Genomic DNA, 27354 nt, shown 5'->3' on the forward strand with positions numbered 1-27354 from the left:
CCACCTATCTCTGCCAGATGTGCAACCTTCCTGGCTCAACTGATGTGTTTAAAGTCTGCTAAGTCAACAGTGCCTCTTTCTTTTCTTGGCTCATCCTGATCTTACAAAACTCACAACACAGTCGTTGTTTCCAAAAGAACAGCTTGCACCCTCGTCTTAGGTATTTAAAGGTGGAAGTGGGTGATGCACAAAGACATGGCATTTGAAAAGAAGAGAAAAGAAAAGAAGGTTTCTGTCCCAAGTACCACTTACTTCAGAAGGTAAGGAAATAAGGCAGATCAGAGGAACATGGAGAGAGCCTAGTGTCCTGAAGACAGGTCACACAGCAAAGAGAAGCTTCTCTCATTCAAGCTGCTCATGGTATTGCTCCATGAGTACAAGCATAAATTATTAAGAAGGCAACTTGGCACTGTGACAATTTAGCTAAACAAAAGTGTCGTCTCTCCACTTGGGCCCAAGTCTTCCTAAGTCATGGGTTATCGACTGGCTTTTCAGTACCTGGTATGGGTTCCGTCTTACAAAACAAGATTCAGATCCAATCAGAGATCAGCTGGTTTCCACCATAAAAGTTATGCCACTAATACACCAATGTGCACATCTTGCCTGGCAGGTTGGTGTTACAGATCCTAGGGTTCTCACCTGGATGAAAACATTGACACCTCCTCTCCTGCAGCAACCGGTGTAGTACCTGGTGGCACTGTTATGAATCATAATGGAAATATTTTTGGAGATAGAAGTTTGCCAAAGGGATCATAACCCATAGGTTGGGACTTGGTGTTCTAAACTAACATACTTTTCCCTTTTGTTTCAGTTTCCTCTGGCTTACATTGAGGTAAGAAACTGTTGCACATTCAGAGAGAAATCAATCGGCTGAAAGGAAGTGGACGCTGGAATGTTATAACAGTACTGTGGGTCAGCAGCCTTTCGCCATTCTAGATAATTGGTTCATTGTGTCCACTTGACCTTTATTCCTCCCTACCCAAAAAGAATATTATTACTGGCAAGTTTCCAAATGCTTCCATCTCGAACACCGTGGTCTTAGATGTGTTGTTGTAACTAATACTTTATTTAGTTAGAAAATTTACAACCTGTTTCCTAGGATCCAAAAGAAAATCGGATTATGCAGTGGCAGGATATTAACACAGAGACTGGGCTTAAGCAACTGTCCTTCAGCCTGTCATCTGAGCCCATTCTAGGCTCCTACAAGATAGTGGTACTAAAACAATCGGGGGCGAAGAAAGAGCACTCCTTCACTGTGGAAGAATTCGGTATGGCTTAGAATATTGAAAAGGGAAAGTAGATGTCATGTTTCTGGTTATCATAGGAAGAATTCTTTTGAACACATTGTTCTGATGGATAAGGCTCAGCTTCATCTGACTCCATCTAGGCTATCTATCTAGCAACATGAGACTTCCTGAAAGTTCTGGGATTTTCAGAAGCAAATTATTTGATTTAAGTAGATATCTTATTTAAGTAGATATCTCTGTGATTTGCAAAACCTGATATAATCTATGACCATTCAGCATTCTAGCTTTATGCGGGGAGGTGGGTACCTTAATGGTATGAAGTCAGCGTTTCTCAGCAGAAACTGATCATTAAGACAACTAGAAAAGTCATTTCCCACCTGAATTTCTCCTCTCTCTCCCAACAGTGCTTCCCAGATTTGAAGTTCAAGTAAAGGTCCCAAAGGCCATTTTCATGAAAGATAAAAAAATAAATGTGACTGTGTGTGGAATGTGAGTTACCTGTATTGAACCTTCTATCCTTAGGAAGTACTTGGACACAAAATAGCCAGGATAATGTCTCACTGTAGACTCTGTAGAAATGCTAAGGCTGTGTACTTCCCTCCTAGCGTGTTTCCCCCATGGTGTTAATTTCTTCTTCGAGTCCCTGCCTGCTCTGCATCCATTACTTCTTGGCCATTCGTTGCATATGTTACTAATATTAATTCTGATGACACCAATGATAGGATCAGTTTATGTGTCTGTGGAGAGCCCCTACCTTTGGAGACAGGAAGGTACCTAAAAAGATCCCCTGGCCCATGGGAAGAGAACACAGGCGCTAAACAGGGAACTCTGCTGACCTATTATGGGTTGACAGAAAGAACAGGGGAACAAGGACTCCCAGTTTGGCTCCGGTTGCAGCCACTGAGCCCAAGTTTAACTTTCAAACATCTCACTGTTCTGTTTGCCTTTCTGTACCTGAAAAATGAGGGCCCTGTGTGAAACTGCTCTTTAAGTCTGGAACCACAGTAAGTCGAATCACACTAGAAGGAATTTGCAAAGGTGCCTGAGAAGAATATTTGCCTGTCTCTAAAGTAAACATGCTCAAGAGAAAATTGATAGAAAGAAGGAAAAAGCTTGAGGAAGTCTGTTAGAATAGTTCTGAGTCATTTTGCCATGTTTCTCATTCATCCCAGCCCCGTCTCTGAAATTATCTTGTGACAGATACACCTATGGGAAGCCTGTACCAGGACATGTAGAGATACGTATGTGCCATAAATACCAGCAGTATGGCAGTGAGACAGAGACTCTATGCAAAGAGGCCCGTTACCAGGTGAGTAAAACTGTTCAGTATCCAGGGTTAACTGATACAGAAATACAGACAGCAAAGCCTAGAGGAAATGCACACCCAGATATTGAAAGAAGTTGTTTCGGACCTCGGGACCTCAGGGTGTAGCTCTGTGATGGAACACTAGCCAGGCATGTGTGCAATCCTCAGCACCCCCACCACTGACGCTAGTGATAATCCTAGGACCCACTATTGCTAAAGGGATATTTCAACCACTTTACAGCTAAACTGGGCCACCAAATTTATTTTTTTAGTATATATTCATTGAACAAAATAATAGGCGTATGACATTTTCATACACTAATAGCATGCATTTTAGCCATATTCCTAGTCCCATCGTCACCCCCGCTCTCTCGTGTCCTCCTTCCTCTGTCCTCTTCTTGTATGGCTGTCACTACTTTGATGCCTTACTGACTATTCTATGAAAATAGATTTTAATTGGCACATATAGAATGTAAGCAAATTGTACAAAACAGTAGGCTTCTTTACAATATGTCCACACACGTGTATCACGTTCTTAATTATCTCCTTCGTTACCTACACTATTCTCTCCATCTGTCCTCCATCAGACCCTTCCTCTTCCCAAATGGAACAACACCTACTTCACTGTCTTTTTTGTTTTACCATAACATTTGACGGTATGTGTGTCTGAGTCAGTTATTGTGAAAGGTGACAATCCCCATGCCTGTAACATTCTCTGATCCAGTTTTGATTATTCATTCATCAGCTAATGGACTCATTTTATTTGTGAATCACATGCATGACAAGCATGCATGTGAACACGTGTTTTGGAGTATGGATACAGATCCTTTTATATATTCCTGATAGATGATCATATGGTTCTTCGACCTTACATTTTCTGAGGCGCTTCTATACTGACTTGGGAAGTGGCTGTACGAAGTTGTAGTCTCATGAGACCACAGTGTGTTCAGTGAGGAGAGCACATTCTGTGTCCTCACAGATAAAGCGTTAGGGAAACCAGGGATGTTAAACACACAGGGTTGTCTCCCTAACAGAGATCATGTTTTCCACCCAAAAACCTGCCAATGGATGTAGTTAACATTCTGGTGATCTGTGTTGTCTGTAGGGCCAGGACACACCTGAATCTTCCAGTCTACCATGTTTATCCCAGACTCTTCCTTTCTAGACCTTTATCTTGAGCACTGTTTCTCAGTCAACAGAACCATCCTTATGGAAGATGCCATGCATACTTTACAGCAGCTTAGATGACTCTGTCCTATCTGTAGGACTAGTCCACTCCTGACTCCCACAGACTCATGTTTATCTCAGTTATCCATCCTAGTGTTGAGCACTGTTTCTCAGTCACTAGAAACCATCTTTATGGAAGAGGTCATCTGTACTTTGTAAAGAGTCTCTCTGTAACCATGTTTTAAGCTTTGTGGCATGCACATGGGATTGAGTTAATTTTATCAGGAAACTTCTTTCCAAAATTTTTCTATGTTTAAATATGCCTAAAATAAACGGCCCAGTGTCGGACTCTAGCAGTCTGCGCTACTCCGTCATGTTAAACTGGATTTCCTTCTTGCCTCATGTGAATTGTTATTCTGCTAGTCTATGTTTACATAGACTCCCACAATGAGTGTATTTTCCTCACAACCTCACCAGCATTGTATTTGCTTTCTTTACAGCACCTACTCTGCCTGTGATGAGAAGGATATCTGTAGTTTGGGGGATGCATTTTTCTATGTCTAAAAATATCAAGTTTATTTTTCATATATTTTTAGAGGTTTATGCTTCTTTTGCAAATTGTTTCTTCAAGTCACATCAGTTGTCCATGAAATGAATTGTTTTTATTGGTTTTACATGTTTTAAGTTTTTATATACATAATTCTTAATTTTAACTTTTTTGAGAGCTTCATGAAAAATGTGTTTATGTCATTTATGCCCCTTTATCCCTCTCCAATGCCTCCCATGTCTCCCCCAACTCTCTCTCAAATCCATTGCCTCTTCTTTTGGAATGATTATTGTTACACATATAAATAAATTGTGTGTGTGTGTGTGTGTGAGAGAGAGAGAGAGAGAGAGAGAGAGCATACTCATCCTGCTAAGTACATTAAGTATTGCTCCTATGAACATATACTTAAGGATGACCACGTGAGATTATACAGCCTACCTGGGGACTCCTTGAGAAGAATGGTTTCTCTCTCTCAGCAGCCATTGACTACCTGCAGCTCTTGATCTCAGAGTGGGGTTTTAAGAAGCTTCTCCATCCACCACATTGGCATGTTGACTGGTGTTACCATTATGTGAGTCTTGTTTAGGCAACCACAGTGTTGAGATTTTTTTATGAATGTGTTTTCCCTGTTATGTCTGGATGACACTATTTTCAACAGATATTCTGGTCCTTTGCAATCTTTCTGATCCTTGTTCCAAGATTTTCCCTGATCCGTTGATGCAGTGGTTATGTTGGAGATATTTCAGGTGGAGTTGAGCACATCATAGGCACTTATTTTCTGCATTTTCTTAAGTTGTGTGTCTCTATAATGGTCTCTAGCACTGAAAAATAAGTTTGTTTGATCTACACATATCTATAAGTATAAGGATAAGTCTTTGGAGTATAATAAGGAACTATATTGGTTTAAGAAATGGCAGGAGTGGCTTTCCCCCCTAGAGTCTATGTGACTGTTGAAGTTGTCCATTTCTTACTGGTTTAACATTTATGTTTTGGATGAATGTAGAAATTTGTCCATTTGTTTTGTTTTCTAAATAATTAATGCAGTACAGGATTTTAAAGTATTAGTTTATAATATTCCTGATCTCCTCTGTGTAATGTTTCCTAACAAACATCTGATTCTGTTAATTTGGGTAATTTCTTTCTGTCTTTGGTTAATTATGCCAAAGGTCTGTTGACCTTATATTCTTAAATAGCCATATCTTATACTCATTGATTCTTCTTGCTCTTTATTTCTGTTCCAATCATTTCTGTCCCGGTCTTTATTGTTTCTTCCCATCTACTAATACTGAGTTTGATTTGATTTTTCTTTTTCTAAATCCTTGACTTGTATCATTGAGCCACTTATTTGTTTGGTTTCTTTTCTTCTTTTTTGATGTAAGTACTCAGACCTGTAAATGTCCCTCTTAGGACTGCAATGAATGTGTTCCAAAGGTTTTGTTGTGTTGTGTTTTCATTTTCACTTCATTTTAGGATTTTTAAAGTTTCCTTTCTTGATTTCTTGATTTGTTCATTATTCAGTAGCAGACTGTTTTATTTCCAATAGTTTGTGTAATTTCCAGAAATTATTTTGCTCTTGGCTCTAAGTCTTATTGCATTGTGGTCAGATAGGATGTACTAGGTTATTTCAATTTTCAACAACTGTATTTGTTAATATTTAAAGTTGTCTCTGAAAGGTGTGTGGTGACTACTGTCACTTTATTATTTTGTTACTATTTGTGTTTAATTCTATTTCAAGTTTCAATAATTGTAGCTTCATTTTTTTTTTCCTTCTGTGGCCTCTTATCTTTGTTTATTCCTCTCCTCAGTCCAAAGTATTGTTTCTAGTATTTTCTGTATGGCTGCTTTAGTAGACATGAATTCTTTTAACCTGCTTATTGCTTTGCAATCTTGTCAATTTCAGGAACTTCTTGAGACTTGCAAGTTGTTTACTTCTTGAGCTTGTAAGTCTTGTATATGTCCTGAGTCTTAGTGAGTTTTCTTTCAGATGGAATGTTTAAATTCAGATGAAATTGCTATGCAACACTCTGGAAAATATTATTTTATCCAGATGTTCAATTAATAAATGTGTAGAACAAAAGCCACCCATCATGATTGCATCTGGACCTATCTATCCTTTCTTTAGTAGTATTTCTTTTATGAGATTGGATGCACTGGCATGTTTATTCCGTATTCTTTTGTTTTATTCCTTTTACCAGTAGGTAGTGAGTTTCTATTTCATGTAACTGATTTTGGATTGGTCTGTTTTATCAATTATGATTTTAATGCCCCTGCTTCTTATCAGCTTTAGATTTTCTTATCTACCCTTTTCTATCTGTCTTAGTTAAGGTTTCCTTTGCTGTGAAGAGACACCATGACCACAGCAACTCTTGTAAAAGAAAACATTTACTTGAGCTGTTTACAGTTCAGAGGTTTGGTCCATTATCACCATGGTGGGACCTGGCAGTGTACAGGCAGACATGGTGCTGGAGAGGTAGATGACAGTTCTACATCTTGTGCAGGCAACAGGAAATGGTCAACAATACTAGTGTGGCTTGAGCATATATGAGAACTCAAAGTCTGCCTCCTTGGTGACTCATTTCCTCCAACAAGGCCATACCTACTCCAACAAAGCCACACTTCCCAATACTGCCATTCCCTATGAGCTTATGAGCTTTCTAATTACATTCAAACTACCACATTCCACTCCCTGGCCCCTACAGACTTACAACAATATTATACTGCAAACCACATTCAGTCCAATTTCAAAAGTCCCCATAGTCTAGAAACAATTTCAACAATGTCAAAAAGTTCAAAGTTCAAAGTATTTATGATTTATTAAAGCTTGCCTGAGGATTCAAAAAGTAAAATCAGCCTCAAGCTATGCAGATCAGGCAGTGGTGGCACACACCCTTAAATTCCAGGACTCGAGATTAAGAGGCAGATGGATCCCTGAGTCCAAGACCACCCTGGGATACTGGAGAGTGAATCAGAACTCACACTTTTAATACCAGGATTTGAGAGGTATAAAAGGTAGAGGCATCATTTTCCAGACACTTTGAGGATAGGAAGACAGTCAGTCACAGGATTCTTCAGCTATGTTGAAGAGAGCATAGCAGTCTGGGATTGCAGTCTAAGGTTTGGTGGAGCCAGGATAACCTTTCAGTATGAGGATCACATTTGTGTGAGCTGTTTTTCTTTTAGACTGGATCAATTTCCTGTAGCACAGTATGGCCTTGAACTAACAGAGATCCATCAGTCTCTGTCTTCTGAATCCTGGGATTAAAGAAATGTACCACCACTGCCCGGCCTCTATACCTAGCTAGTATGATTGCAGGGGTTAAAGGTGTATATCACCACTGCCTGGTTCTATGGCTGTGACTAGTTTAAATTTTGATCTCCAGTGGTTTTATTAAGTCATAAATAATATATCACCACAGAATACATATCATGTTTGTCTTTCTTGGTCTTACTCAGGATGTTTTATTTTTATTTCTGTTTTTGTTTTGTTTGTTTGTTTTAATTCAATCCATTTACCTGCAAATTTCAAGATGTCATGTTTTTTGTTTGTTTTTTACCACTGAGTAATATGCCATTGTGTAAAAGTACCATACTTTATCCGTTCTTCTGTTGAGAGACATCTAGGTTGTTTCCAGATTCTAGCTATTACAAATTATGCTACTATGAACATAGTTGAGCTAATGTCCTTGTGGTATGATTAGTCATCCTTTGGGTATATGCAAGAGTGATATAGCTTCTTGAGGTAACTCAGTTCCTAGTTTTCTGAGAAACAATTCTATTGATTTCCAAAGTGGCTGTACAAGTTTGCACCCCCACCAGCAATGAACATAAGCTGTCATTAGTGTTTCTGATCTTAGCCATTTTTGATAGGTATAAGATAGTATCTCAAAGTCATTTTGCATTTTGATTTGCATTTCTCTGATGGCTAAGGATGTTGAACAATTCCTTAAATGTCTTTTGGCCATTTGAATTTCTTCTGTTGAGAATTCTCTGTTTAGATCTGCACCCCATTTTTTATTGAATTATTTGGGTTTTTGCTGTTGGTGGTGGTGGTAGTAGATTTTTTTTTTCTATTTTCTCAAGTTCTTTATATATTTTGGAGTTTGGCCCTCTGTCAGATGTGGGGTTTGCGAATATCTTTTCCCATTCTGTGGGCTGCTGTTTTGTCTTATTGACAGTAACCTTTGCCTTACAGAAGCTTCTCAGTTTCAGGAAATCCCATTTATTGATTATTGTTCTCAGTGTCTGTGCCACTGGAGATATATTTAGGAAGTGACCCCCCTGTGCCCAAGCATTCAAGTCTACTTCCCACCTTCCCTTCTATTAGGTTAAGTGTAACTAGATTTATGTTGAGGTTTTTGATCCAATTGGACTTAAGTATTGTGCATGGGGATAGATATGGATCTATTTGCATTCTTCTGCATATCAACATTCAGTTATGACAATACTATTAGCTAAAGAAGCTTCCATTTTTTCTCATTGCTGACCACAGCAACTCTTATAAAGGAAAATGTTTAATTGGGTGGCTTACAGTTCAGAGATTCAGTCCATTTTCATCATGGTGGGACCTGTCAGTATGTGTGTAGATACAAGAGGTACCTTGTAGCTACAAAACTGAGTGTGGCGTAAGCATAAATGAGACCTCAAAGTCTGCCTCCACAGTGACACATTTCCTCCAACAAAGCCATAGCTACTCTAACAATGCCACACTTCCCAATAGTGCCATTCCCTATGAACTTATGGTAGTTTGCATTCAAACTACTACACTATCCTTTCATATATTATTCTAATTAGTTACCCTGTGTCTCTTAATTGGAGAGTAGTTAAAATAATGTATGTCTATTTGTTGGCAATTATTTATTTATTTCCTATAATTTAATTGGATGTTCTGATTGGTTCACATGCTATTTATCTTTTATTGATCATCACATCTGTTGTTGAATTTCTCATTTTTTTTTGTCCTGAATTGATAACATTAATATCTTCATCTGCTTGTTTGAATCCTCTTTGAGATCACTAGCCATTTCCAAAACTAGACAATTAGGTTATTTGTCAGCATTATGACAGTTTCTGTACTCTGGGATTTAGTTAGTGAGGAGTTGTGCCTTTTTGTAGTTGTCAAACTGCCTTGCTTCATGTTTCCTGTATTTCTACATTGTGATCTACATATCTCTTATAACAGATCTCTCCTCCAGTTTTATTTGGGGGTCTTTTTGGTAAACAGTTTTCACTTAACAGCTCAATCCCCACCATCATTCAGAGACGAGAAAACAAACTGCCAAACACCAGGAAATCAAAGATGATAGAGTGATACAATTTAAACTAAATAAAGTACACTACTATGCCAGAAGTCACTTTAGAAATGAAAATGGCAGTAAATGTAAAGTGGCCTGTGAATTTGAATTGAATTAAGAACAAAGTAATATGGTTCTTGTGACTTCTCTCACATTTGAGAATGTCAGTTCTTTCTTAGGAAGACACTTCTCACAGAACCATACAGACGCAGCTTCTAAGCCCCTGTTACACTCTGGAAATAGATTTCACTTCATTTATTTACTGGTACTCAGTATCAAGCCAACAGTTTCGTGCCTTCTAGTAAAATGTACCATTGAGCTACATCCAAACCTGTGGTTGCTATTTTAAATAATACGAAGTGATTATTAAGTCCTAATGACATACAAGTAAGTGTTATGATTATATTATAATTGTGAGGTTACCCAATATTTCTTATTGCCTATCAAGGTAATAATTGTTTTTATAGATGACAAAGCCAAGGCAACTCTGTGGTTGGCTCACAATCATGGCACACAGCAGCTCCGTGTGTGAGCTGAGTCCCATGCTTATGACCACAATGCCACACTGTGAAGGCCTAAGCACTCAGTTTTCTCAAGGGAGCCCTCACATGTGGGTTTGAGTTGACCATCAATCTGAACAGTGCACCATGTTACCTTGTTTTTCTCTTGCACATCAGTTAGACAACAGTGGCTGCAGCACACAACAAGAAAGAATCACTGTGTTTCCATTGAAGCAAAGAGCATATGAAGTCCAGCATCTCCATGTGAATGCAAAGGTTACAGAAGAAGGGACAGGTATGTGAGTAACCTGAGAATATGGAAAACGAAGCTGTGGAAGGTCACACCTGCTCACGCCAATGGTGGTTTGAACGGTACAGGAAAAGGATGTAGAAAGCAAATGATTCTTCTCTAACTGACTTGGGCTTTCAATGTTGTTGCTAATTTCTTTTTCAGGTTTGGAGTTCAGTGGATCTGGGACAACTAAAATCGAAAGAACCGTAACCAAACTCACACTCGTGAAAGCAGATTCACACTTTAAAAGAGGGATTCCATTCATTATGAAAGTAAAGAACTTTTTGATTCATAGATGGTTGGGCTGTATTAAGAGGCCTCAACCTAGGCCATTTCTGCTCAGTGTTAAACTTGTCTAACATCACTGGTTGCAATGCAAGAATTTAGTTTGCTGGTAGAGTTTGTACCTCACATGCTCAAGTGCATGAATTCAATTCCTAGAATTAACCTGAACACTTAGAAAAATTATCAAGAAGTCCCAAGTCTAACACATATGTAGCAAAAGCTTTATTTATAACTACTGTCCTTGAAAACCTTAAACCCCAAAGTGTCACTGTGTTTCAACAATGAAGCAAATGCTACAATATGCTACATATTCATAATAAATCCATGCTCTCCATTAGCCTCAGGGCCCTAACTAGATTTTATTTTGATTGTCAGTGAATCTACCTTCCTTTGTCCATACAATGAACTCATTGATGCTTTCTTGTGAATAACAGGCAAGTAGGAAGCATCTATTATTGAATCATATTAAGAATATGACACCTTCAGACTCTGCCTTTCAAAGCACATCCAGTTCTACTGGTGTAGACCTTAAAGAGTGCAGTGTTTATAAAATACATTTTTTTTTCTTTTTGCATGCTGAATTGGTGCATCTTTTGAGATCTTTATATAATATTAAAACAGGTTTTTCTCTTATATTCTATGTAGTATCTTTATAAGTAGATTATATTTTTTTCCTTGTTCAATTTAGGTCCGCCTAGTGGATATCAAAGGAGCTCCTGTCCCAAATGAACAAGTCTTCATCAAACCACAGGAACTGGGCTACACCAATGTTACTACCACTGATCGGCATGGCCTGGCAGAGTTCTCTATAAACACCACCAACTTCGATATACATTCCCTCACTATCAAAGTAAGTCAGAAATGAGGGCATTAGACACATGATGATGCTTTGTAACTGCTTGAACTCAATAATGTGTAGCAGCTTAGAAAAAATATTCCCATGCCAAATTTTCTTATTTTAGGGAAAAACACAAAAGGTTCTGATGGGTAATAAAAGTCTGAGCAAAGGGCTATAGAAATAAGTACATGAACTATAAATGCATTTCTTTTAATACAATATTTTTCATAGTATCTCCTATTTTGTTTGTCTTCTATATATTGCAAGTCAGTACCTTTATACAAAAATGATTGAAAGTATGTCATTATCTAGTGAAGGATACATGCTGTGCATCCTCAAATTCATTGTCCAGATATGCTGTGCTCATTTTCTCAAACAAGGGCTAGTTATTGTGTAACTGAATATGTTTGATGCTACACTAGTTCTTGCTTTAGGAAGGCAGGCAGGCATGCATGCATGCAGATATACATGCCACACACACACACACACACACACACACACACACACACAGAGAGAGAGAGAGAGAGAGAGAGAGAGAGAGAGAGAGAGAGAGAGAGAAGGTTCCTCTAGTTTGAGAAACTCAGCCAGTCAGAAGATAAGTTTAACTGGTTGAGATCACACGGATGCTCATAATGTCATTACTTAATACCACACACACACACACACACATATAAACACATACATAGACTCAGTGACCTGAAGTCATCTCTGCAGTGATTCAGACATCATCTTAGCTCAGCTAGTGGCTTAGGCTAGGACTCATTCTCCTGATGGCCCATCTACCTTCCTCTTCTGAAGGCCTGTCTACCTTCCTCTTCTGAAGGCCTGTCTACCTTCCTCTTTGGGTAGCCTGACTACCTGGATCTTCTTGAGTAGGGTCCCAGATGCAACAAGTCACACCACTGTACTCTCTTCTTGGATTCCTGGTGGATCCTCGAAATGAAGCACTGGGAAAGATTCATCTCTTCCTAGATCACAAGAATTAGTTTTCCTTTTGTCTTTCATGGTTTCACTTCAGGTTTTTCTTCCTTCTCATCCTCCTGCCCACCCCACTTCTCCTTTCCCCCTCCTCCTCTGTTACTTTTGCTTGTTTTCTAATTAGCATAGAAATAGCAGGTTTCATTGTGGCATTTCCATACATTTTGTAGCTTGGTCCCCCTCTCCTTACCTCTCCATCCCCCGAACTCCCCGAACAGTCTTCCTTCCACATTCGAGTCAAACGCTTCAGATCTCTAGTGCTGTTCCTTGATTTTCCTTCTCAACTCGGCCTTGTTTCCTTTCTCTCCGATCTTGCTTTCTTTATTCTTGTCCTGGACTCCCTTTTTGATACTTTAGTAGTAAAATTTATCTCTATTTCTTTTTGCATGTTTTTGTTCATTTTTTTTATTTATTTTTTACATTCTAATCCCAATTCCCCCTCCCTTGTCTCCTCCTGTTCCCTCCATTCCCCCATCACCTCCCATCTGCTCCTCAGAGAGGGTAAGGCCTCCCCTAGGAATTCTACTAAATCTGTCCCATCATCTCATCGAGGCAGGACCAAGGTACTCCCCAGCACCCCTGTGTCTAGGCTGGGCAAGGTATCTCTCCACATAGAATGGGCTCCACTAAATCAGTTTGTGCTTTAATGTTAGATCTTGGACCCCTGCCAGTAACCTCATATATTGTCCCAGTCAAACCATTGTCACCTATATTAAAGGAGTTTAGTTTGGTCTTATGCAGGTTCCCCATTTGTCAGACTGGAGTCAGCGATCTCTCACTAGCTGGGGCTAGCTCCTTTTGGCATATTTTTTTAAAACTTTTCATTGATTGTGGATTTTATATCATGTATCTCAATCTCACTGATCTCCCTGTCTCCTCGATTTTACCTTCTATCCTTGAAACCCCCCCTCCAAGAAAAACCCAAAATTTAAGTAAAACCAAACCAAAACAAACAAACAAAAAACAAAACAGAAAAAAAAAAAAAAGGCTGTAATGTAGCTCAGTGAGTGACACACCCCTTTAGTCCACACATCTTTTACTCATGCGTGCTCACTGCGATGAGTCATTGGTTCTGGTTCAATGCCTCTGGTTGCTGCTATACCATCAATGCTGGGCCCTCACCGAGACTCCTCTGGGATATCCTATTGTTGTCTTGGGTCACAGAGATCCTGCAGGTCTGGCCCCTTCACATGCTCCAGCACTTCATAGATGAGGTGGGTGTTGGGGAGGGCTAACTCATAGCCATGGGTTTTCCTTCATCATCACTACCCAGGTGAGCTCTGCAGTATGGCCTCAGCTAGCTCACCCAGTACAGGAGACAGCAAAGAGCAGGGCCAATTCTTCTGCTCCCATGCCCTTGACTCTAGTTCACCTGCATTCACACCACCAAGGCCAACTCTACTGTTTTACCCAGGCAAGGTGCGGGGCCCACTCTCCAGATTGCTGCACTTGGTGAGGGGCAGGGCTAGCCCTTCGATTCACATGCCCCCCAGGTTGGCTTTCCCGCCTGCCATATGTGGCAGGACGTGGGGGGATAGGGAATGTTTCCCTCATCCTTTCTAACCCATGACAGGAGGCAGGGGCAGCTCGCCTGCTCTCATGCCCACAAGCCAGCTCATCTGCACCCCTACAAAGAGGGTCAGCTCTATTGTGCTGCTGGGCATAGGTCTGTATGGGCACAGCATCAACACAACCTCCAACACCAACATGGACACAGGTAGAGGCCCAGATCCTGGGCATCAGTGTGGTCTTTGTTGGCAACATGGGCCATGGACATCAGCACAGACTTAGGCTGCAGTAGGACCATGAACCCAGACATGGTCCTTGGCAATAGCCTAGCCCGGGTGTTATCCAGCCTTGGTTGGCATTGCAGATCACTCAGATTGGCATGGCCCCTGTGGTAGCGCGGCCCCCCAAACACCATGTTCCCAGGTGGCAGCCCAGACCCCTGGCATCAATTCAGCCTTCCATGGTAACAGGAACCATGAACATCAACACAGACCCTGGCTATGGTAGGACCACAGACACAGACATGACCCATGGCTGCAGTATGGGTCCAGACAATACCATGGCCTTGGGTGGCAGCACAGGTCACCCAGGTCTGTAAGGCTCCCAGCAACAGCTTGACCTTAAAAAACCAACATGACCTCAGTTGTTGGCTGAGGCTTCAGGGTTCTGCACAGCCCTCAGTGGCAACAGGAGCCACAGCCATCAACTTAGAGTTGGGCCACAGCAGGGACATAGACCCAGACATGGTACCTAGCAGCAGTCCGGCTCAGACATCACCATAGTCCTGGATGGTAGCACAGACCTCTTAGATTGGCACATCCCTCAGACACGGACATGCTCACAGGCAGTGGCCCAGGCTTGGGCTGTCCACAGGGCCCTCAGTGGTAACAGGAGCCACAGAAATCAGCACAGACCCCCAAGGTTGTGTCAAGTCATGGCCCTTGGCAGCAGCCCAGGCCCAGACAACACCATGGCCATCTACATCAGCCCGTTCCTCACCACCCTCTTCAGATCTGCCTCTCTCCCTAGCACATGACTCATTCTGCCTCTCTCTCTCTCTCTCTCTCTCTCTCTCTCTCTCTCTCTCTCTCTCTCTCTCTCTCTCATCCTGTATTCACACACCATGAAGGTGGTACCAGGCAGGCTCATGGTTGATTTCCTCCAGCCGCAGGTCTAGAGGTCTGGGGTGGAGCTATAGCTGTCCCAGTGCACCAGCCAGGCCTAGAAGTGCCAAGAGGCTCTTTTCTCTACTTTTTAGCTCAAGTGTTTAACTTACATTTTATTTTCCCCTTTCTATTCATTAGAATCAGGGGCATGCTGTGTATTTTTAATTGTTTTGTGTAATATTCACACATTTACTTTGCTTTGGTGTTTGATGAACTTTTTGAAACTTCCTCTGTGTTCCTGAGGTTTATTGGAGATCAAGCCTTTCAAGTAAGGCTATTCGTTAAGAAATTTTTCTTATAATAGCAGATGTCTTTTATCTATCCTCACAGATGTACAAATTGTGACACCAAAATAAAAGAAATACGAAAAACGAAACAACGCAACTTACCCCAAGTCTCCTAATTTTCCAGTACCTGAACTCAAAGCTATTAAAGCACATGAATGTTATATAAATAATTTTATAAATCTAATCTTCTGAAATGATTAATGACAAAATGTGCTGCTTCCCCAGGTCTACCACAAGATGGAAAGTTCATGTTCCCATGGCCGTTGCCAAACAGAACCCGAAGAGTTACACCATGTGGCTCACAGTGTTTACTCCCACAGCTGGAGCTACATCTACCTGGAGACGGAGGCCAGTGTCTTACCCTGCAGTCAGACTCACACAGTTCGGACACATTTTATTCTGAAGGGGCCGGTCCTGAGGGTGCTGAGGGAGCTTACTTTTTACTACCTGGTGAGTCCTAGCCCCACATTGAGAAATACAAAGAATCCTTCCATCTCCTGACCATGCCTCTCTTCCTGACACATTGGGTTGCAGGCTTGGTATTTCTGTCTGGGTCTCAAACATTAGATTTGCCAACTAGAAGAAAGCTTTGTAAAATATGGATGTAAGCTTGGAAAACACTTTTTATTTTAGGTCATGGCCAAGGGCAACATTATCCAGACTGGAAGCCACACTCACCATATGGAGCCAGCAGAATGTGAGTGATTCCTGCCCAGTAACAAGTCTCCAGCTGAGTCCCCCCCACACACACCTCTGAGCAGCTAAGGATGCCATGATGCCTGTGTGTCACCCAAGCTGCTGTGTCTCTGCAGCAGGAAGCCAAGGTTCTGCCATCTAATATAGGTTATCACTTACACCATGACCCTCAGGATGGAAAAGTCTCAGACTCCCAAACTGGGTATCATTCAACATGGTGAAATATCTGTTCTGAAAGTGCAACACCTGAAAATACAAAGTACTATAAGATACACCCCAAGTGAGGAATCTATGCATTTACACACAGATTGTCACCATCAAGGCAAAATGTGCTCTTAGAGATCATCCAAAAAAAAAAAAAAAAAAAAAAAATCTGAGGGTTCCAGCCTTGGTCTTTAAACCATTCTAGGTACACCAATTTTTACTCATTTGATTCATTTTTATTGCTTTAAATTGTGGGGGGTGGCAGGGTGGGTGGGTGTGTGAAGGGGGTACAGGTGCCCCCAAAGTCAGGAGCATTAGATCCCCTGAAGCTGGAGTTGGAGATCTGAGCAGCCCGATGTGGATACTGAGAATCAAACTTGGGTCCTCTGGAAGAGCTATCTCTCCCGTACTTTGATTTTATTTTTAAAGTCATTTTATTTATTTTTTGAAAGTTACATTTGTTAATACAATGTATTTTTTAATTTATTTATTTTACATCCTGACTGAAGTTTTCCCTCCCTCCTCTCCTCTCGTTCCCTGCCCTCACTCCCAATCCACTCCTTTGTTTCTTTTTTTTTTTTTTTTTACATTTTCTGCTAATTTATTTTTTACATTCCAATCCCAGTTCCCCCTCCCTCTTCTCTTCCCACTCCCCTCACTTCTCCCCCACTCTACCTCCCATCTACTCCTCAGAGAGGCTAAGGCCTCCCCTAGGAAGTCTACTAAGTCTGTCCCATCATCTCATCAAGGCAGGACCAAGGTATTCCCCCAATACCCTTGTGTCTAGGCTGGGCAAGGTATCTCTCCACATAGAATGGGCTCCACTAAGTCCATTTGCGCATAAGTGTTAAATCTTGGTTTGGCTTCATATATTGTCCCATGCACACCATTGTATCACATTTTCTCTATCCATTATTCAGTTAAGGAGCATCTAGGCTGTTTCCAACATCTGGCTATTACAATAATGTTGCTATGAACATAGTTGAGCAAATATCCTTGTGGTATGGATGTGCCTCCTTTGGGTATATGCCCCAAAGTGGTATTGCAGGGTCTTGAGGTAAGTTGATCCCTAATTTTCTGAGAAATTGCCATACTGATTTCCACAGTGGCTGTTCAAGTTTACACTTCCACCAGCAATGGCAGTTTTTCCTGCCAGCCTGGTCCCACAGCCGTGTCAGCTCCAAATAATACACTGAGAAGCTGAATTAGATATAAAGCTGTTGGCCTGTTACTAGTATTTCTTATTGGCTAGCTCTATCTTAAATATTAACCCATTTCTATTAATCTAAGTGTTTTCACATGGTCTTATCATGCTGAAGAGAGGATCCAGACCTCTTTTTTCTCAGGTCTCTACATCTTGACTCTCCTCTACTGCATCTCCCAGAATCCTCTTTGTCTCCTAGTCCCGCCTATCTTGCCTTCCTATTTGCCAACAGTGCTTTATTCATTAACCAATAAGAGAAACATATTTACAGAATGACATCTCCCATCATCTCCTTCTTTCTATCTAAAATAAAAAGAAGGGTTTTAACTTTAACATAGTAAAATATATAACAAAACAGTTATCAAATAAAAATCACAGTTAACAATATTTAGTCCATTAACATTTAGCAAGATTTAAAGAAAATATTCCATCATCTATCCTATCTTTGTGAGTCTAAAATCTTATGTGTACCTTATCTTTGATCCTAACTAAGGAAAACTATAACCTTAACTATCTGTCTTCAACTCCTTCAAAAACCACAGAAGGATAATATATAAACTCTAGAAATGACAGAGACAACTTGCTGCCTGGTCAGTCACCTGAAGTTCTTCTGTAATGTTCCATCTTCAGCCCATAGGCCATAGTGTGTCTGGCAGACTCCTCAGCAAAGCAGGAAAATTCAAACTGTCCCACCTGTGTTGGCAGTTTGTCAGTCTCTTTTCTCTATGTCCTGCAGACTGTCTGGCAGACTCTTCCACGAAGTAGGAACCCTGTAGCAATGTCCATCTTATTTCAGCAGTCACTTTCCTGTGGATCCTGCATGACCAGTTTATGCAGCATGAAGTCAAACAGTCCAGATAAGATCAGTATCTTGCCCAAATGGCCAGTCCTGCCATATTGGAAGCAAACTCCATAATGAGTTTCTTTGATGTCCATCTTCCTTTCTTACTCAAGTGGTGTAGCCAGAAGTAGTTGTGCCTCACTGTCAAGAAAAACCCTAAACCATTTTAAATGCCATATTCTGTAGGTCTTTGAAAGGTTTGAAGAATGCCTATCTATTTGAAATATATCTCTGTATATCTAAAAGACCTAAGTTAACTATACATTTTGACTATCATAGGTAACCATCTACAATCTGTACTTAATTATACATTACATTTCTAAATGAGCTATATAAACACAATACCTAAAGAAGAGGAAAAATATACTTATCACAAAATTGACCTTAAATTTGTATCAATAAATGAAAATCCATTCCAAAACAAATTATTCATTTCTATACCATAATCCCCTTTTTACCTTTAAAAAGAGACTGGTTGTGATCATTATACATTTATAACCAAACCCATTTAAATGAAAACAAACATTTATAAACAATATTTGGGAATTTGGGCATCATTCTTTCCAAACTGCTTCCTGCTGGTAGGGGGCGCTGTCTTGGGGATCCTAAGAAGCCTCAGAAATCCTGGCTGTTGTCTGCAAGGCTGCCTTGTCCCAGCTGTTTTGAATGTTGGATCACCTGGGATACTACTTCAGGGGGTCTTACTTGATCAAACCATGTTAGTCTGGAAGGAATCCATAGCTTTTCATTTTCTGTGTAGACAAAAATAGAAATTCTTTTCCGCAGTAACCTGTCCTTAGACTTAAACTTTGAAGTCAAAGCATTTTTAAAATATATACATTGGATTAGTTCAGCAGAATTGATAATCAAGTGCATTTTAGCAGTTGTTGTTCCTTCCTTAGCAATTGAGCAATTCAAAGACAACACAATAGCATACAGTAGCCAGACTGTGTGTTTTCCATGGCGTTTTTATTACTCTATTTTTTCTACTTCTATTTTTTCACTTTTTGAAACAAGGTTTCTCTGTGTACATTTTGCCTGTCCTGGAATTAACTCTGTATACCAGGTTAGCTTTGAAATCACAGAGATCTGCTTGCCTCTGCCTCCTGAGTGCTGGAATTAAAGGCATGTGCCACCACACCCAGCTACTTTCTTTCTATTTTTTTTTAAACCACTTTATCCTGTTTCTTTTTCTCTCCCAAGCCTACATATATTTTGAACACACTGTAAATGTTTAGAGGTTTTTTTCTTAATCTGAATCTCTCTTTACTGTATATCTTTATCTTTTTCTGGCCATGAGTCTTTTATCTGGTAACAATATTGCTAAAATGAAAGCCACAGCTGTATTAGCTCCGTTTATCCAAGATGGCTGGGGTACATTTACTGTCAGCACTGAGAGCTGTGCTCACTGCTTCGGTCTATGCTACCATACAGCAGCATGTTACCGGTCACTGCCACTGCCGGCTCTCATACCATTCAATTGTTAGCAGGGTTTGCCACTTATGCTGAGTCAGGAAACCTCTCTTAAAGGAGCCACACAAGTCTCTGCTTGTCTCTAGGAAAACAGAGCCCAACCAATAAAAATGTGACTTGTTTGTCTCTGTTATTTTATTTTTAAAATCCTTACTTAAGCTATTGTTAAGTTTTAAGTGAAAGTTAAAATGCAGGCAGCATTTTGTTACTAGCAGTTTAGTCCCAGAGCCACATCAACCCCAAATAACACACTGAAACACTGTATTAGATATAAAGCTGTTGGCCTATTACCAGTGTTTCTTATTGGCTAGCACTGTCCTAAATATTAACCTATTTCTATTAATCTAAGTGTTCCCATGTGGTCTTATCTTACCGGAGAGAGGGTTCAGACCTCTTCTCTCTCAAGTCTCTATATCTTGACTCCCTGCTACATCTCCTAGAATCCTCCTTGTCTCCTAGTCCAACCTATCTTTCCTTCCTATTTGCCAACAATGCTTTATTCATTAACCAATAAGAGAAACATATTTACAGAATGGCATCTCCCATCAGAGAAGTGTTCCTCTTTCTCCACATCCTCTCCAGCATAAGCTGTCATCAATGTTTTTTATCTTAGCTACTCTGATTGATGTAGGATGGAATCTCAGAGTTGTTTTGATTTGAATTTCTCTGATGACTATGGATGTTGAGCATTTCCTTATGTGTCTTTCCACTATTTGAGATTGTTCTGTTAAGAATTCTTAGTTTAGATCTGTACCCCATTTTTAATTGGATTATTTGGTAGTGTGATGTCTAGTATCTTAAGTTCTTTGTATAGTTTAGAGATCAGTCCTCTGTCAGATGTGGGGCTGGTGAAGATTCTTTCCCATTCTGTAAGGAGACATTTTGCCTTGTCAACTGTGTTCTTTGCTCTACAGAAGCTTCTCAGTTTCAGAAAATCTCATTTATTAATTGTTGCTCTCAGTGTCTGTGCCACTAATGTTCTACTTATGGAGTGGTCTCCTGTGCCTATGTGTTCAAGTTTATTTCCCACTTTCTCTTCTATGAGGTTCAGAGTGATGGACTTATATTGAGGTCTTTAATCCATTTCAATTTTAGTTTTGTGCATGACAATACATATGGATCTATTTGTATTATTCTACATGTTGATGGCCAGTTACACCAGCACCATTTGTTGGATATGCTTTCTTTATTCCATTTTATATTTTTAGCTTCTTTGTCAAAAATTAGGTGTTCATAGGTTGATAACAGGGTCTTTGACTTGACTTCATTCTTCCACCTGTTTTGTTTTTATACCAGTACCAAGCTTTTTTCATTACTGTAGCTCTATAATAGAGCTTGAAGTCAGGGACAGTAATGCCCTCAGTGATCCTTTATTATACAGGGTTGTTTTGGCTGCCCTGGATTTTTTTGTTTTTTCATATGAAGTTGAGTATTGTTATTTCAAGGTCTGTGAAGAATTGTGCTGGGGGTTTGATGGGAATTGCATTGAATCTGTGGATAGCCTTTGGTAAAATTGCCAAAAGTTGATCCTTCTATCCAAGAGCATGGGAGATCTTTCCATTTTCTGATATCTTCTTTAACTTCTTTATGTAAAGACTTAATGTTCTTGTCACACAGGTCTTTCACTTGTTTGGTTAGAGTTACCCCAAAATATTTTATGTTATTTGTGGCTAATGTAAAAGGTGATGTTTCTCTGATTTCTTTCTCAGCCCATTTATCATCTGTATATAGAAGGGCTACTGTTTTGTTTTTTGGGTTTTTTGTGTGTGTGTGTGTGTGTGTGTGTGTGTGTTGTTGTTGTTGTTAATCTTGTATCCTGCTACATTACTGAAGGTATTAATCAGTTGCAGGAGTTCTCTGGTATTTCAGCCCTCGATTTGACTATTTCTTGACCTTTACTCCTTCTGGGTGAGTTTGCTTCTTTTTGTTCTAGTGCTTTAAGTTGTTCTGTTAATTCACTGGTGTGGGATTATCCCAGCTTCTTTATGTAAGCAGTTAGTGCTATGAACTTTCCTCTTAGCTCTTCTTTCGTTATGTCCCATAAGTTTGGGTAAGTTGTGCAGTTGTTTTCATTAAATTTTAGGAGGTCTTTAATTTCTTTCTTTTTTAGTTCCTTGACCTGGTGGTGGTTCAGTTGATCATTGTTCAATTTCCATATATTTATGGGCTTTCTGAAATTAATGTTGCTGTTGAATTCTAACTTTACACTGTAGAGATCCATTAGGATATAGGGGAGTATTCCAATTTTTGTATCTGTTGAGGTTTGCTTTGTTACCAAGTATGTGGTCTATTTTTTGAGGAGGTTCCATGAGATGCTGAAAAGAAAGTATATTCTTTTGTGTTTTGGTGAAATGTTTCATTATGTCTGTTAAGTCCATTTGAGTCATAACCTCTGTTAAGATTCTATCTGGCAGGCCTGTCCAGTGGTGAGAGTGGGGTGTTGAAGTCTCTATGTGTGAGACTTGACTTGTGATTTAAGCTTTAGTAATTTTTTTTTTTTTAACAAATGCCCTTTGTGTTCGGGCAAAGATGTTCAGAATTGAGATTTCCTCTTGATGGATGGCTCCTGTGATGAATATGAAATGTCCTCTTTATCTTCTTTGATTAATTTTAGTTTGAAGTCTATTTTGTTAGATATTAGGATAACTACACCAGCTTGTTTCTGAGGTCCATTTGATTGGAAAAAAATTTTCCCCAACCATTCACTCTGAGGTAATGTCTGCCTGTGAGGTTGAGGTGTGTTTCTTGTATGCAGCAGAAGGATGGATTCTGTCTCCACATCCAATCTATTAACCTGTGTCTTTTTATAGGTGAATTTAGACCTTTTATATTAATGAATATTAATGATCAGTGATTGCTAGTTCCTATTATTTTTGTTTTTGTTGTTGTGATGGCATTGTATGTTCAATTCCCTTCTTTGGAATTCACTGCTGTAAGCCCATCTATTGCCTGTGTTCTTCAGGATGTACTTGACTTCCTTGAGTTGGCATTTTCTTTCTAGTTATTTCTGAAGGGCTGGGTTTGTGGATAGGTATTGTTTAAATTTGGCTTTATCATGGAATATCTTGTTTTGTCCATCTATAGTTATTGAAAACTTTGCTGGGTAAAGTAGTTGGGTTGGCATACGTGATCCCTTGGTGTCTGCATGACATCTGTCCACACCTTCTGGCTTTCATCATTTCTGTTGAGAAGTCAGGTGTAACTCTGATAAGTCCACTTTTATTTGTTACCTTGCCTTTCTTCTGTATGTTGTTTTGATAATTATCTGTCAAGGGAACTTGACTTTTTTTTTTTTTTTTTTTTGTCCAGTCTCTTTGGTGTTCTCTAAGCCTCTTGTATTTTCATAGTCATGTCCTTCTTTAGGTTGGGAAAATTTTCTTCTGTGATTTTGTTGAATATATTTTTCTGTGCCTTTGAGTTAGACTTCTCCTTATTATCCTTATTATTCTTAGGTTTGGTCTTTCCATGGCATCCCAGATTTTCTGCATGTTTTATGTTAAGGATTTGTTGGAGTTAAATTTTTTATTTACTGATGAATCTCTTTCTTCTATTGTATCTTCAACACCTGAAATGCTCTCTTCCATATCTTGTATTCTGTTGTTTATGCTTGCATTTTGTTGTTCCTGATATTTTACCCACATTTTCCATTTCCAGAACTCCTTTGGTTTGTGTTTTCTTTATTGCCTCTTTTTCAGATTTTAAGTCTTGATTTTCTTTGTCAATTTCTTCCAGATTTTTGGTTGTCTTTTCCTCCATTTCTTTAAGGGAATTTTTCATTTCCTCTTGAAGGACATCAATCATCCTCATCAAGTTATTTTCAGGTCTTGCTGGTGTAGCACCACTGGTTTCTAGTGGTGCCATATTGCTCTTTATATTGTTGAGTGTGTTCTTACCTTGGTGCCTATCCATTTCTTTCTCTAATTGGTACATGCAGAGCTTATGCTTCAGGGGGGTCTCTCTTTCTCCAATTGGTATAGTTGAGAGCTATGGCCCCTCTGACTGCTCCTTCAGGCACAAATAGAGCAGAGCCTCCACTTGGAAGTGGGCCCAAGGCTCAGGTGATTGCTCCTTGAGGTGCAGGTGGGACTACAGCTCCAGTGGACATTTCTCCCATTGGAGGTGAGACCATGGCTCCAGTGATTGCTCCTCTAGGTGTAGGTGGGGCTGAGGGTCCAGTGGTTGATGTAGCTATGGGTTATCTCCAATCCAGAAATGGCAGTAGATGCTGACTGGGACACAGGTGCTTTTTCCCAGAGGAACTTCTTGTGATAGTTTCTGAAGATACTGCTGGAAACTGCTGTTGTTGTCTCACCTGGCAGTCACCAACTCCTGGGCCTGAGGCTGCTTCTGAGTTCAGGCCTCCCACTGATCCTCCTCTGTTTCTGTTCAACAGGCCTCTCCTGGGTATCAAGAAAGCATAGCGTACCAAATTGTGGTAAGACTAAGCACCTCCCTTGTATTAAGGCTGGGCAAGGCAACTCATGAGGAATAGGTTCCCAAGAGCCAGCCAAAACATTAGTGACAGTCTCTGTTCCCATTGTTACAAGTCCCATGAATAGACCAATCTATACAACTGTCACATATACGTAGAGGGCCTAGGTTGGTCCAACGCAGGCTCTCTGTCTATTGGTCCATACTCTGTGAGTTCCTATGAGCCAGGTTAGTTGATTCTGTGGAATTCCCCAAGCTCAGCCTAATGTTCAGTTGTGGGCCTCTGCATCTATTTCTGTCAGTTGCTGGATGAAGACTCTCTGATGGCAACTGGGGTAGTCACCAGTCTGATTACAGGAGGTGGCCAGTTCATGCTACCTGTCCACTATTGCTAGGAGTCTTAGCTGGGGTCATGCTTCTAGATTCCTGGGAGTTTCCCTTGCACAAGACTTCTACCTGACCCAAAATGTGTCACTTTCCAGTCATCTCTTCCAGTCCTCTCCCACTCCATCCACTCCCAACACTATCTCTCAAGTTCCCCACCCATCCCCAGTCCACCCAGGAGAGCTCTTATTTCTCTATACTTCCTGTCCCCCTCTGGGCCCTCCTTGTTACCTAGTGTCTCTGGGGCTGTGGATTGTGGCCTGGTTACCCTTTACTTTACACCTAATATCCACTTATGAGTGAGTATGCATCATGTTTGTCTTTCTGGGTCTGGGTTACTTTACTCAGGTTACTTTCTGGGTTACTTTACTCAGGATAATTTTTTCTAGTTCCATCCATTACCTTCAAATTTCCTGATGTCGTTGTTTTTAACAGCTAAGTAATACCCCATTATGTAAATGTACCACATTGTCTTTATCCATTCTTCAATTGAGGACATCTAGATTGTTTCTGGGTCCTGGCTATTATGAATAAAGTTGTTATGAACATTAGTTGAGCAAGGGTCCTTGTGTTATGATTAAACATCCTTTGGGTATATGCCCAAGAGTGATATAGCTTGGTCTTGAGGTAGATCAATTCCTAGTTTTCAGGAAAACCATCATTTTGATTTCCGAAGTGGCTGTACAAGTTTGCACTCCAACAAGCAATGGGAGAATGTTCCTCTTGCCCCACATCCTCTCCAGCATAAACTGTCATTGGTGGTTTTTATCTTAGCTGTTCTGACAGGAATAAAATGAAATCTCAAAGTTGTTTTGATTTGCATTTCCCTGATGACTAAGAATGTTGAACAATTCTTTAAATGTTTCCCATCCACTTAAGATTCTTTTGTTGTGAATTCTGTGTAGATCTGTACTCCATTTTTTTAATTGAATTGTTTGGTTCTTTGATGTCTCGTTTCTTGAGTTCTTTACATATTTTGAAAATCACCCTCTGTTGGATGTGAAGTTGATGAAGATCTTTCCCATTTTGTAGATGGCTGTTTTGTCCCATGGCCAGTGTTCTTTCCCTTGCAGAAGCTTTTCAGTTTCATGAGGTTTGTTAATTTATCTTAATGTCTGTGCTACTGGTGCTCTATTCAGGAAGTTGCCTCCTGCGCCAATGTGTTCAAGGCTATTTTCCACTTTCTCTTCTATCAGGTTCAGTTAACTGGATTTATGCTGAGGTCTTTCATCCACTTGGATTTGAATTTTGTGATAGATACGAGTCTATTTGCGTTCTTCTACATGCCAACATGTGTCAGCATCATTTGTTGAAGATGCTTTGTTTTTTCCATATACAAAGTATTTCAGTCATTCCTACTCCTCAATAATTTCTTCCAACCCCTCCCTGACTACCTCTGCCAGGCCCCTTCCCTACTTCATAGTGGGTTTTGTTTGTTTGTTTGTTTTACCTATTGGGTTCAGTTAGTGCTACCCATATGTGCATGTGGCATGTGGCCATCCATTGAAACTTTGGCGATGTAACAGGAGCTGCATTCCTGAAAAAATCTGATGCACCCTCCCCTTAGCAGCCATCAACTGTCCACAGCTCCTCAGCTAAGAATGTGTCTCCATGAACCCTCCCCATCCACACTGGAATGTTGACTCATTTGATGTTGTAAAGGTCTTGGGCTGCTATGACTTGTAATCATAGCTGCTATGACTTGATGAATGAAATCACTCTGTCAAATCCTGACATTTGCTCAGTTCTACTTGGATCAACTGTCACTCTCTTAATTGGGCCTCTTCCATCTGTTCCTATTAAAATCCCAAGTTACCACTGAATCCTGGTATTCTCAATATTCATCTTCTTGACATCCTTTCCTTCCCAAATAGCACTTACCACAGGCAAATGTACTTTTTATAATTTACCTAGCTATCATTGCAATATCAACGGCATGAAGCACATAAATTTACATATGAAGTTTCACAGAGATCTTCCAAGTGATATTTAGAAATGGTAGGTATTTGGTAGATGTCCAGCAAACTCACTGGAAGAAAGTGTCCTTATCACTGACCAATTATAAAAACTATTTAGCTATTTAATGAAATATCCAGTTAGTTCTTCTACAGACACTAAATGGAAATCATAGCACCCACCTTGAGAAGGTTTGTGGATCTCCTCGGGTTCACCAGAAACAATAACAGAGACTTCTAAATGGCATAATTTTTCTCTGAAGAAATGTAAATACTGTGAACATTTAGTTGAGAAAAAGAGTTTAACTTCAAAGATGCTTAGTATTTTCAAATGAAGCTTGCTCCTCTGAGATCATCATGACCTGTCAGTTCCTGAGTACCAGGCTGCCATCTGTATTATCCTCCCTTTTGTCAGAACAATAAATGAAACATCAGTCAAGGTTGTTTCATTCCCTTTTATAACAGGAGTATCTAACAAATGCTGTTTGGGATGTTAGGGTGTAAAAGAGATAAGAGGTTAGTATATGACTAGCTATAAATAACCAATATAACTTACCATGGATACATCTTGATGGATGACATCTTGCTATAAGTGTCCCATACCTCCTGAGATCATTAGCATACAAACAATTAACCACAGAACAGACCAGATGTAAGAATGTGTACAACAGACTGACAGTCCTCCAGATCCATGTGTTTAGTTATTTGGGTTTTCCTGTCAATATTCTGACCCATAACTCCCACTTCCCATTC

The 27354-nt window shown here is 40.0% G+C and overlaps 1 protein-coding gene across 1 annotated transcript in view; it reads left to right on the forward strand.

The window, feature by feature from the left end:
• Positions 1–27354, forward strand: part of LOC127236168 (murinoglobulin-1) — a 58676-nt gene that overhangs the window by 6810 nt on the left and 24512 nt on the right. Inside the window, exons 5-13 of the mRNA XM_051203684.1 lie at positions 812–832; positions 1100–1268; positions 1652–1736; positions 2448–2556; positions 10236–10353; positions 10513–10622; positions 11324–11485; positions 15639–15863; positions 16047–16110. Of these exons, the coding sequence (XP_051059641.1) occupies positions 812–832; positions 1100–1268; positions 1652–1736; positions 2448–2556; positions 10236–10353; positions 10513–10622; positions 11324–11485; positions 15639–15863; positions 16047–16110 (1063 nt within the window). The remainder of the gene's footprint in view (positions 1–811; positions 833–1099; positions 1269–1651; positions 1737–2447; positions 2557–10235; positions 10354–10512; positions 10623–11323; positions 11486–15638; positions 15864–16046; positions 16111–27354) is intronic.

The sequence above is a fragment of the Phodopus roborovskii genome, unplaced genomic scaffold, assembly GCF_943737965.1.
Source record: "Phodopus roborovskii unplaced genomic scaffold, PHOROB, whole genome shotgun sequence".
Classification (NCBI taxonomy): domain Eukaryota; kingdom Metazoa; phylum Chordata; class Mammalia; order Rodentia; family Cricetidae; genus Phodopus; species Phodopus roborovskii.